The following is an 11,623-nucleotide window of genomic DNA, read 5'->3' on the forward strand; positions in this document are numbered from 1 at the left end:
TCTGCTAACACACTGGTGGGTCCTTGAAAGCGTAGTCCGGCGCTGCTGAGGCTGTCCCATCGTCTGACTAACTGGTGTCGTCAAAGACATATCTCAAATACAGGTAAACTTTAATACAGCTATCGCTATTACAATTAGGAAGAGAAAAGACATGGTGCGAACACAGCTAATGCGTGTCTTCACCTCAAGCGTAGCGGAATATAGATCACGACTGAATGAAAACGTTAACGTTAGGCTAACAAGTAGCTTTACTAGCTTGGATTTTGCTTCCAGCTTCATCGTTTTGCTGATTAGATCGTGTCAGTAATGTGTTTTTTGGTGTAAACGTCACTTCAAATACTTAATCGACAGCAGACAGCTCTGATCCTGTTTGACTCCCGTGACCCTGCATGTATGTCTCTGTCATTCGCTAGGAGAGGAATCTAGGTGAAGGTTCACAGCCAGAGTTGGGCTAGGTGACCGTCAACTGGTGTATGTCACGTTGTCGCACATATAAAACAAGACACATTTTCTATGTATATTATATATACTCTAGCTCTTAGAGCTCTTCTTTTAAGTTTGAATCTGTACAACATTGAAACCCTATTGATATTTAATATGGGTTAATGGTAAATGTGGAACAGAGAAGAGCCTCTTAAACCGTTAAAGGTCTTCAGGTTCATAGTTAAGTTCAGTGGTGGAAGAAATACCGAGAATATTCAAATACAAATAAAGGTGCTGAGAATGTTAAGTAAAAGTACGGAAGTATTATCAGAAATATGTACTTAGTGCATTCAAAAGTACAATTACTCATTATGCAGAATGGCTCCTTTCACAGTGTTGTATCATTATAAAAATTATATTCTGTTTTCATCACTAACGATTACATACAGTTTACACAGTTTTTCAAAGTGGAGCCAACTGTATTTGCTTCTACTGTTTAGATTGGTAGTAAAGTACTGCATCATATCATACAGCAATTAGCATATCATACTGTTTTTTTATTTATGTACAAATTAACAAAGTAAAATACATGTAGTGTGGTAACGAATGCGATATTTCATTTCATAATATAGTGGAGTAGAAGTATAAAGTAGCATAAAATGGAACTACTTAAGTACAGTACTTGAGTAAATGTACATAGTTACATTCCACCACTGAGTGAGAATTTGCATTTCCACAGTTTTATATAGACTCTGTTGTCACAGTACTGGAATTTCTAACTTCAATACAATACCTTGAAAAGTATAGATAAATAACTGTGTGTGTGTGTGTGTGTGTGTGTGTCAGTCAGAGAGTAGAACGTGCATCTGGTACTGGTCTGGTACACATTGGTAAATGAGGATTGAAGCCATTTCAAATATTAAGTATTTATACATCAATACTTCGATGTTTCTGGTAGCGCTAGTCTCTCTTCACTACCTGTTGTTCTCTCAACACTGCAAATATGGTGGGATGATTGTTTATTATGTCCAGTGTCAGACGTTCAAGTCAGCCAGGTGACCTTTTGCCTACAGAGCTGGATGTGAGTATTACCTGAGAGGCTTTGTCGTGGGGTTATGTCAGTCTCCAGTAGGGATGCCCCCTCTCGTACACTGTATTATAACATAAGAACATTTATACACCTAGATAAAACTGTCTAATAGAAAAGTCCTGCAATAAATCCTCTCTTCATGAAGTTTTGAATGTTCAGTTTTTGTTGAAAGTGATTTAGAAAGGTGTCTCCGATAGTCAGCCTACCCTCATTGATATAAATGTGTTCTACATGTTGTAATTGTTGCATTAGCTGGTAGTTTGCGGTCCAGTTTAAATAGAAATCGGATTTTTTTTTTTTTCCTGCCTGAACAATAGTATTAAAACAGAAAGTATTACAATAAAACAAAATGTTATGCAGGGCCATGACCTTTTTATTTTATTTAACAGCATCCTGTTTAAGACTTTTTACTAACAATTACTGTTTTTTCCCCCGCAGAACATAATGGCTTCCATGTTGCTGAACACAATGCGGAGCTCCTCTGTCAGCCCTTCCTGGGCGGTGCGGTTGGGTACGTTTTGTATAAAGTTGTTTGTTTCTCAGATTAACATATTCCAATGTACGTCACTCAGTATGGTGAAGTATTTTCAATGATATAATTGAGGATAATGAATGTTTTCCTGTGTATGTGTCTCAGGGGCACGCTCTCTCAGCACGACTGCCCAGCTTCACGCTCATGGTAAGTCATTACTCTTAATGATATCATTTACATTCACATGCTAATCCAGATTATAGTCTTGTGGACATCACACTCTTTCAATAATGATCTGAACGTTGTAAAGCCTCCATTTATTGATTTGTTTATTTACCTGGACATAACCTAAAGCTATCCTCTCTAGGAGGAATCTAAAACAAAAAGATCTTGAGATGATACTCCGATTGATTCCTCAGGTCAGCTCGTATCTATTGGAGTCTAACTGTCTGTTACTCTCTTACTTTCCTTTCAGTTCAGACAAAGAGCAAGAAGACGCTGGCTCGGCCTGGTGTGAAGAACATAGTTCTGGTGGAAGGAGTTCGAACCCCTTTCCTGCTGTCTGGGACCACGTACGTCTTTGCTGCCTTCTTATGGCCAAGTTCACTAGCTGGAGTCTGTTCACCATAACTTCAGGAAGAAGGAAAACCTGTAGTGTAATGACTTTTACATTTTTATCTCCGCATGAAGGTAAAAACCTGTCTGGTTTCTGTTTGCAGATATGCCGACCTAATGCCCCATGACTTGGCCAGAGCAGCTATGCAGTAAGTGTGTCCTTATGTTGTGTTATTTATATGAATGGTGCCATCAGAGTTTTTATTACCACAATAAATCAAGGTCAAATGTTTCTGCCTTTTTGCATCTCTATTTTTTAGTGCTACTGTGGTTTGAAAATGTTCCATGTTGATTTTCCCAGGGGTCTGCTGCAGAGGACGGGATTACCCAAAGATGCTGTAGACTACATCATCTATGGAACAGTCATCCAGGAGGTCAAAACCAGCAACGTGGCAAGAGAGGTATTCTCACAGAGCATCTGCAGCTTCACGGGCCTTGCATGTGTTTTATGTATTCTCTTTCAGCCTCGATCCTAAGACATAATATTAACCAAAGGAGCTTTTTTGAGCGGCTGTCCTTGTTGTGCATCTTCTTCATTTTAATTATTTTTTACTGTGGTTTCAGGCAGCCCTGGGTGCAGGCTTCTCTGACAAGATCCCAGCTCACACTGTCACCATGGCCTGCATCTCCTCCAACCAGGCAATGACCACAGGTAGCTCAGCGAAAGAAATGTCCACACCATAGCATATTAAAGTAACAAAAAATACATTTCCATTTTTGCAACGTTGATAACAAAACACCATAACATCTGGGCATGTTGAAGAATCATTAAAAACAATAACAGTAATGAAGCAGGATTACAGCTGGAGGCTGAGATCAGATGTGTGTTCTTGTCACTACAGTAAGGCACATACATTAAGAATGATAGGGACTTTATTTGACCTTTGTTTGTCTCTCTCTCCGCCCTCCTTCTCTCCAGCTGTTGGTCTGATTGCTGCAGGCCAGTGTGACTCCGTCGTTGCAGGAGGGGTGGAGTTCATGTCTGATGTCCCCATCCGTCATAGCCGCAAGATGAGGAAGACCATGCTGTCCCTCAACAAGGCGAAGACCCTCGGCCAGAGGCTGGGTCTGATTGGCAGCATCCGGATGGCACATCTCGCCCCAGAGGTCTATATATTCACTTCAAATCTAGCACCTCTTTCATTTTAAATTGATTATTTTTGACCTATAACATCCACTGTAGTATTTCCTCCTGTAACGTTTCATTATGTGTGTGTGTGTGTGTAGCTTCCTGCTGTGGCGGAGTTCTCCACGGCTGAAACGATGGGCCACAGTGCCGATCGTCTGGCTGCTGCGTTTGGGGTCACCAGAGTGGAGCAGGATGAGTTTGCTGTGCGATCACACTCTCTGGCCAAAAAGGCCCAGGACGCCGGCCTGCTGGAGGATGTCATCTCCTTTAAAGTGCCAGGTAAGCACATCTTTATGGATGGTTGTGTACTTAAATGTAGTAGGTCGTATTCTTGTAATTCATTATCTTTACTTTACTTTAGATTTGAAACAAATTCAACATACAGTTCAATTATGAAGCATTGTATGTTGTTGGTTTTTTGTTGTTTTTATGATTTACATGATGACTGTATATTTTTGTCTTTACCAGGTCGTGATATTGTTTCCAAGGACAACGGCATCCGACTATCCACCATGGAGCAAATGGGCAAACTAAAGGCCGCCTTCATCAAACCTCACGGCACGGTCACCGCCGCCAACTCCTCCTTCCTGGTACACACACACACACACACACACAGTCTGTACAGTGCGCTCTGCTCAATAACACCCTCAGCATAGATATGATTATTTATCTCCCATGATTCCCTTTCAACTGCCTTCGCTCACGACTCATAAGCTGCCCTCACATTAACTGAGCTGCTTGTGTCCTCAGACTGACGGGGCATCTGCTGTGCTTGTGATGTCTGAAGAGAAGGCTTTGGCTATGGGTTACAAGCCGAAAGCGTACCTCAGGTATCTGCACCCTCTCTGTTTTGTTAGCGTAGCCTCAATTTCCCCGACGATGCTCTTTCCAGATGTGCTGATCATATTGTGTTTGCATCCTGGCAGAGACTTTGTCTACGTGTCCCAGGACCCCAAAGATCAGCTGCTTCTGGGGTGAGTCCCTCAGTGTCGTACGATTGAGTAGAGAGGTCGACTCACTTATTTGATTTGAAGTTATTTATTTCAGCTTTTAACATTTGCTAAACAAGGGATTCTCACACCATTTGTGATGGCTAACTTTTTGTGTGTGTATTTTTTGAAGACCATCAGTGTGACTCTGTGTCCTGTTTAACTCTTGCAGGCCAACATACGGTACACCAAAGGTCCTGGACCGGGCCGGCTTGACCATGAGCGACATTGACGTCTTCGAGTTCCACGAGGCCTTCGCAGTAAGTTAACTGATTTTGGATAGCGAAAAAAGTCTGCATGAGCTTTTGTAGTGGTGGGTGAATGTGTCCTGTTAATTGCCCAGATATGTTAAGTTGCAGATAAGCATCATTAAACTAGAATCTCTCAAAGCACCATTAGAGTGGTCTACTTCAGATCCATGTACTTTTGAATGAGTATATATCGATGTGTCAGGTATCTCTGGTAAAGCTGTGGACGTATTTGTGTGTTTTCCAGGGCCAGATAATGGCAAATCTGAAGGCTATGGACTCTGATTGGTTTGGACAGACGTATTTGGGCAAGAAATCGAAGGTAAAGATTGCTGCTGGTCATGTGTCACATACAGATGGACGTTATGTACAGAGAACATTTTGGCCATGGTAGTCATATGACGGCATTTTTATCAGTATTTGGTCCTTTTTTGTATGATAATCCCATTTTGATATGGTTGTACTGTAATATAAAAAAACTAAGTAATATCCACATGTTTGTATACCTTGGTTTGCTAGTTTGGTTTGATTTCACACCTATTTACACAAAAAGGTCAAAGAAGACAGCTGACGATGTGTGTTAGATTGTTACTGTAACTAATAAGTTAATTGAACCAGTCTCAATTTATAAATGTGTTTTGTTTTTTTCCTAGAAGACAATCTGTCTTTTAAACATCCGATCATCATATCGAACGCGCCAAAAACTAGTTTTAGTAGCGGACACCTCTGTGTATATTTTTATGTTGTTTTTGTTTTTTTAAGTCATTTCTGTTTTTAAGTGGTGAAATTTTTATGCTGCCATCTTGGCCAGGACCCCATTGAAAATGAGTTTCAAAATCTCAATGGGATTATCCTGGCTAAATAAAATGAAGAAATATATAAAAACAATTAATGAACATCAATTAGATGTTTTGCTTAGTTTTTATATACTGTATATTATGTTTAAAAAAAGTAAAGATTCATATTGGGCAACTAATTCTAAACATCATCACTTCATGAATTAGGTCAAGAGATAAATGCAAAGACATTTGTTTGGAAATCCTGATATAAGTCTTCAAGTACAGAAGTAGTTTTCAATTATTCACCTGACCTTTAACCTTGGCAGTCTGTCAGTTTATAGCCCTCGCCTCTCTGGATGCTGAATTTGGATTTTACACAAAGTAATGCTCATGTAAATATCAGTCCTAACCACATGCCTTTTGCATTTGTGTTTGTGTGTGTAGGTGGGAGCTCCTCCCATGGAGAAGTTCAACCTGTGGGGAGGATCTCTGTCTTTGGGTCATCCGTTCGGTGCCACCGGCTGCAGGCTGGTGACCACAGTGGCTCACCGGCTGCAGAAGGAGGGAGGACAGTACGGACTGGTGGCGGCTTGTGCTGCTGGAGGACAGGTAAGCACTGGGTGACGAGTGTGAGACCGCAGAGCCACACGAACCACGACTGACTGTTTGTTTGGTACCACCAACTCGGACCTTAACATTTTGTATCTGGGGAAACTCGGATATTGATCAAAATGATATTTCCAATTCTGTTTGTTTTTCCTGACAAGCGTGTATTGTTTTGTTTTCTAGGGTCATGCCATGGTGATCGAGGCCTACCCGCAGTAAAACGCCACCTGATCTTCAGGTTCATCATGAAAGCTATACACACACACACTAAACTCCAGACAACAGAGTGTACATACTAGCACCACTTTGCCTTCATCAGAGAAGAGTTGGATACAGTATGCGAGTGTGTTTTCTAGGACTCTTGTGTAAATTCAACTTTTGCTGAGAGGCTGTTAAATTATAGCAGAATGTTGTCGAGAAAAGTTGCGTACGAGTTTAAGGACTTTGAGGTTCATCACGTCAGCATCACAACTCACTGAGTCGAATGTAACATAGCAAAGTTTAAGCACTCAGAAGAGCTACAGTCATCCTAATGTTTATATATGCTGTAATATTATTTTTTTTTATTTTTTTTTTTTTTTCTTACAAACTGTTGGAATTAAAGGGTGTGGTGATAACCACACTGACGCTCATTTCTGGGTCTGCTGTTCTTTCTTGCCTCTTGTAAAAATCAGCCACTGTTAATTTTATTCACATCTGGGCGGTGTGACTATTAGGAACACAAATGTCACTGGCTCCAGCTTTTAAAATGTGAACATATGATGCTTTTTCTTCTCGCGTAGTCTGTGAGTAAACTTAATATCTTTGGGTTTTGGACTGGTGCACCAGACCAATTAAAGAAATTGACATTCATACTTATGTTGACGCATCTGCCCAAACATAGATAATGTGCAAATGAGGTACAAGAGAGAGAGTGATGTTATTGTGATGGGCATTTTTCATAAATGATTGGCAGATTACATGAGACAATCATTTTGAATCTTCTGATGTGGAAAGAAATATGCTTTGAAGCTCATAAAAACATGGTTTGATTAGATTATTATTAGTTAACAACCTGCAAATGTCATCACTTTTTATTTTCTTCTAAATGAGCCCCGCCTACAATAAACCAGTGAGAGGAACAAAAACATAACTACAGAAATCTGTCATGTGAAATAACCAAATCTGTTTTAACTGCGGTAGAACTTTGTGTGCTGATGATAATAACGGGGCTTTAATGTATTCTCGTAAATAAAAAGATTTTGCATTAATAGACGGGTTTAGACCTTACCCCAATAGAGATTCTTAGATTTTAGGCCTTCACATGTAGTTTCCTGTAATCAAGCTAACCTTGAATTGTTGGTGCTCAGAACAGTGTCTGCGAGCAGACTATTGCATTGTCTCGAACGCTTCTTTAAACTCTGCTCTGATTGATGCACGGACAACAACTTCATGTGATGTTGATGGGCCATGTTTAATTCAGTAGGGACTGAGACTGTTGCAAGGGAAAAGATCAATGTATGGAAAGCTTTGTGCTTCAGATAACCAACAACAATGAATTTGGGGAGTGGAGTGTGTGTGGGGGGGGGCTATACAGTCTACTCTTTTTAACTGATTTTAAAAAATTTGCATTGCCAAAATATCTTTTTTTTTGTGCCATTTGCATCCCGGCCTCTTCACTAAGATGTGTCAGCAGTAGACTGACTTTGGATTCCCGCGCGCTTAATTGATGGTGAATAATGCTGTCTGCTTGTGACGGGACGACTGATGTTAATGAGGAGGTAAAGAGGGACGTGCTCGTGCGTGCTTCCTGGTGATTTAAAAACTGTGAATATGAAAAAAAAAATTGGGAATACAGTTCTTTAAAAGTTCAGCTTGCAGTGGTGTCTTCTTGATATTTGGTGTTCATATTGTGGGAGGAAAAAAGGCGAACTTTTACTCCCGCTAAAGTGTTTGTGTAATTGACAGGGAATGCGTAAATGTATATCAACACATTGCCTCTTTTCTGCTTTTGTGTGTACGAACCCCTCAGCGCTCAGCGGGGGATGTGCTCTCTCTCTCTCACACACACACACACACACACACAGTTGGGGGGGGGGGCTTGTTAACATAACTTCAGTCAGACACTTCCGTTTAAAATGTATTTAAAGATGTAATTCTTCCAGTTTAACAAATCCTTGACTCCGAGCGGGAAGAGTTGATTAATGCAGCCGAGGCTGTCACACTGGCTACAGGCGGGGGGAATAAAACCAATGTTTTACTGCCAAGGCAAAACGGAGCTCGAATGTAAATAGCGGGAAGAGAGAGACGGAGAGTTTTTTGTGTGTGTGTGTTTTTAAAGCTTCAAAACCGCCTCAACCCTGCGAGACACCGGAGACACGCAGACACACACCGACACGCCGACATAGAGGGCCGCCTCCCTGCCTCTCCCAGCCTCAGCGGGGCTTTGATCAGACGGAACCTTTTATGGGGAATGACTGGCGAATGCACCCGCTGCTGTCACTACAAATCTACCTCACCGAGCGCGCGGGGAAGCGGGGAGAGAGTCGGCGGGTGTGCAGCGGTGTCTTTCATCTCGTCCTAGCCGGCTCACGCGGGGCGGCACCTGCTGAAAGCTGCACTTGACTCGCGCTCCCTCGACCTGCTCGTGCGCTCACTGAGTGTGCGCGCGCGCGTGTGTGATGTTAAACAAGTTCTAATGCACCGTGATGAATAGACTGTGCTATAAGGGTTTGATCCCCCCCTCCTATTTTTAGAGAGCAAGTTACGATAAAGATCATATATGTTTTAATATAATTATGGCTGCACTTCTGAGTTAAAAGCCTAATCTGTATAAACTTCATCATGTCTTATGGGTCTGTGCACCAATTAAGCTTGACGACAGTATATGACATTTGAAGTCTTTAGTGGAAAACATGAAACTGTAAAAAAAAAAAAAATTTTAGAATGAAAACAACAGATTCCATGACTGATTGATTGAATTAGCGGCCTACAACCTGTCAAATTAGTGACATTGTCCCTCATTCATGTGGGCTTATCACCAGATAAAGGCCAACATTTAAGCAACAGTTTGACGTTTTGGGAAATGAGCCCCTTTATTGCCACAGCAGAATATGAAGCATAAAGTGAAAGGATCCATCCATACCATCATATTTAAAGCTCACTAATTAGCATCGTATCTCTTGTTTGTTTAATAAGAACAGAATAAAAACGATAAGCAACGGTTTTATAAGAGTTATGTGCCGGCCTATTTCCATGCTGGGAGCAGTGGGCTAACTTACTGGAATCTGGCAAACTATTCCCTTAAGTCCTGACAGAACGTACAGCACAATATAGCAAAAATAGCAGGTTTAGATTTTTTTTGTCTTATAATCAGACTTAATTATCATTATGTTTGCACATATGCAGCAATTCAAAAGTCTGAAAACAGGCTGGGGAATTTAGTTTAGCCTGTATGTGGACAATGTGTCTTTTACAGTAAGATGCATTGAATATGACTGTGGAGTACTGTGGGGCAGTAGTACATTCTGGGCCTCCTGACAACATCTAGATTACATCTCAACAACAGCTCCAGGGCCTCTATCTGGCTCTGGGTCTCCTCGGAGGTGTCCCTGCTTGTAATACTGCTTCTTTACCTTTGCTGACATCTGGGACATTAATTAGCCCAGTACTATTTTAGTTAGATCACAATAAATTATCACTATAGCTTCCAGGACAAGCTTCCCATTAGCATGAACATTTGAGGAAAATAACCCAAAACGTTGACCAGCGACCAATGGCAGAACTCTGTCTGTGTGACTGTGTGCATGAAGCGTCATCTGTAGTGTTCAGCTTCCTCCACCGTGGAGGAAGCTGAACACTACAGTGAGTGGTGCCAGGTTTCCACACAGCCCACTTACTGTACGGGTGTCAGAACAAGTGTGAGTGTGTGAGTGTGTGTGTGTGTGTGTGTGTGCGTATGTGTGATGTAAAAAGTTTTTGGTATTTTTTGTACAAGTGACAGAGCTCTGCCAGCGTTTGCGAGAGAAAGAGTGTGGGCAACTTTTAATACTGCAGAAGTGTCGGAGCTCCACTGTGTGTTCGTGTACGCAGATAATATTAAACCAGTTTGATTATTCTACTTGTCAGAACTCCAGACTGTGTAGACGAGAAAGGACGATACCGGCTAGTAGGCTCACAAACAAACGGCCCTCAAGCTCTGTGCACCACGAATGCGAATACCGACTCGACACGAATATACCGTACCTGCACTATAGAAGTTTTGGGAAAACTATTTGGTTCTGTTCAATATCTGTTAGCCCAGGAAAGTGAGTCGAAGGTTTTTATATAAATCAATGTGCAGGAAGAGAACAAAAGGAAGATGACTAAACCAGCTGTATGGACAGTTTTTAAAATTGACACCAAAAAATATTATGATCAAGATTTGGCAACGTTATGTGAGTGGCAGGTGATGTTCATCTAGTCCCAAGTAACTTTGACGATACAAGATATAGAAGTAGTTGCAGGCCAATATGATATTGAATGTTGTGATGCACCTCCATATAAGATCCAGACTGCTGCTTTAAATCATAGACTGCGTTGGTTAATGCACTTGACTGGGCTCAGTATTATCACACAGATTAAGGAAACAATAAAATATTAGGTGGTGATCAACAAAGAATCAACCAAAATGCTTTTTCTAGGGTTAATCGGTAAAGAGAAAATCAATCTTTAAAACATCCAAAAATTGTGAGAAATGTCTGTCAAAACGTTGTTACTATCATCTACCCCATAACTGTTCAGTGCTCTAATATCTGAACAGGTTGGACCAGATTTTGTGGACATCTTCACACCTTTAGAGGAGTTTGGAGATCTGAAATGTTTTGTGAAGTATTTGCGATCCACTCTTTTCATCAAGGCTATTTTACATTTGCCTTGGCACTTACATGTGGTGTGCTGATGCTCCAAGGTCACATTCCTCTGTGTGCTCTATTTGGCCACGTCTTTCTTGCTGTCAGGGCTTCTTCCCCGCCTCTGGAAACACCCGAGCTAATCCTAAAGCACACATTGAAGCGCAACATAAACACACCTTTTTCTTCAGCATCAAACCTAAACCGATTCTGCAGTGTTTCGTCCCGGCAGGAACGACTCGAAAAAATCCTGAGACGTTAAACAGATACTTCAGTTCCCAACAGTTGCAGCCAGTGCAGCGAGATGTAACTACCAATGTTGATCTGATCGGGGGCCTGTGTGCTGGAGACGGTGTATCTTTGTGGATTCTGGAGGGAACTTTGGCATCCTCAGCAACCCCCCC

At 41.3% G+C, this 11,623-nt stretch overlaps 1 protein-coding gene across 1 annotated transcript; it reads left to right on the forward strand.

Annotated features, from left to right (window-relative positions):
* hadhb (hydroxyacyl-CoA dehydrogenase trifunctional multienzyme complex subunit beta) lies at positions 1-6,983 on the forward strand. The gene is made up of 16 exons (XM_031861854.1): positions 1-103; positions 1,952-2,024; positions 2,151-2,192; positions 2,461-2,557; positions 2,705-2,749; positions 2,902-3,001; positions 3,165-3,252; positions 3,520-3,707; positions 3,828-4,008; positions 4,198-4,319; positions 4,480-4,559; positions 4,656-4,703; positions 4,891-4,978; positions 5,214-5,288; positions 6,190-6,354; positions 6,535-6,983. Exons 2-16 carry the CDS (start codon positions 1,958-1,960, stop codon positions 6,568-6,570), a joined length of 1,422 nt encoding a protein of 473 aa, XP_031717714.1. The 5' UTR covers positions 1-103; positions 1,952-1,957; the 3' UTR covers positions 6,571-6,983.
* Positions 6,984-11,623: the final 4,640 nt, after the last annotated feature.

Source organism: Anarrhichthys ocellatus, unplaced genomic scaffold (assembly GCF_004355925.1).
Source record: "Anarrhichthys ocellatus isolate YVR2014 unplaced genomic scaffold, GSC_Weel_1.0 scaffold25, whole genome shotgun sequence".
Lineage (NCBI taxonomy): Eukaryota > Metazoa > Chordata > Actinopteri > Perciformes > Anarhichadidae > Anarrhichthys > Anarrhichthys ocellatus.

Bases quoted from the DNA above. Each gene is read 5' to 3' on its own strand.
- hadhb (XM_031861854.1), top strand. From the start codon at position 1,958: ATGGCTTCCATGTTGCTGAACACAATGCGGAGCTCCTCTGTCAGCCCT. The intron at 3,708-3,827 runs GTCTATATATTC...GTGTGTGTGTAG, and splicing joins TGGCACATCTCGCCCCAGAG to CTTCCTGCTGTGGCGGAGTT. The intron at 4,560-4,655 runs GTATCTGCACCC...GCATCCTGGCAG, and splicing joins AAGCCGAAAGCGTACCTCAG to AGACTTTGTCTACGTGTCCC.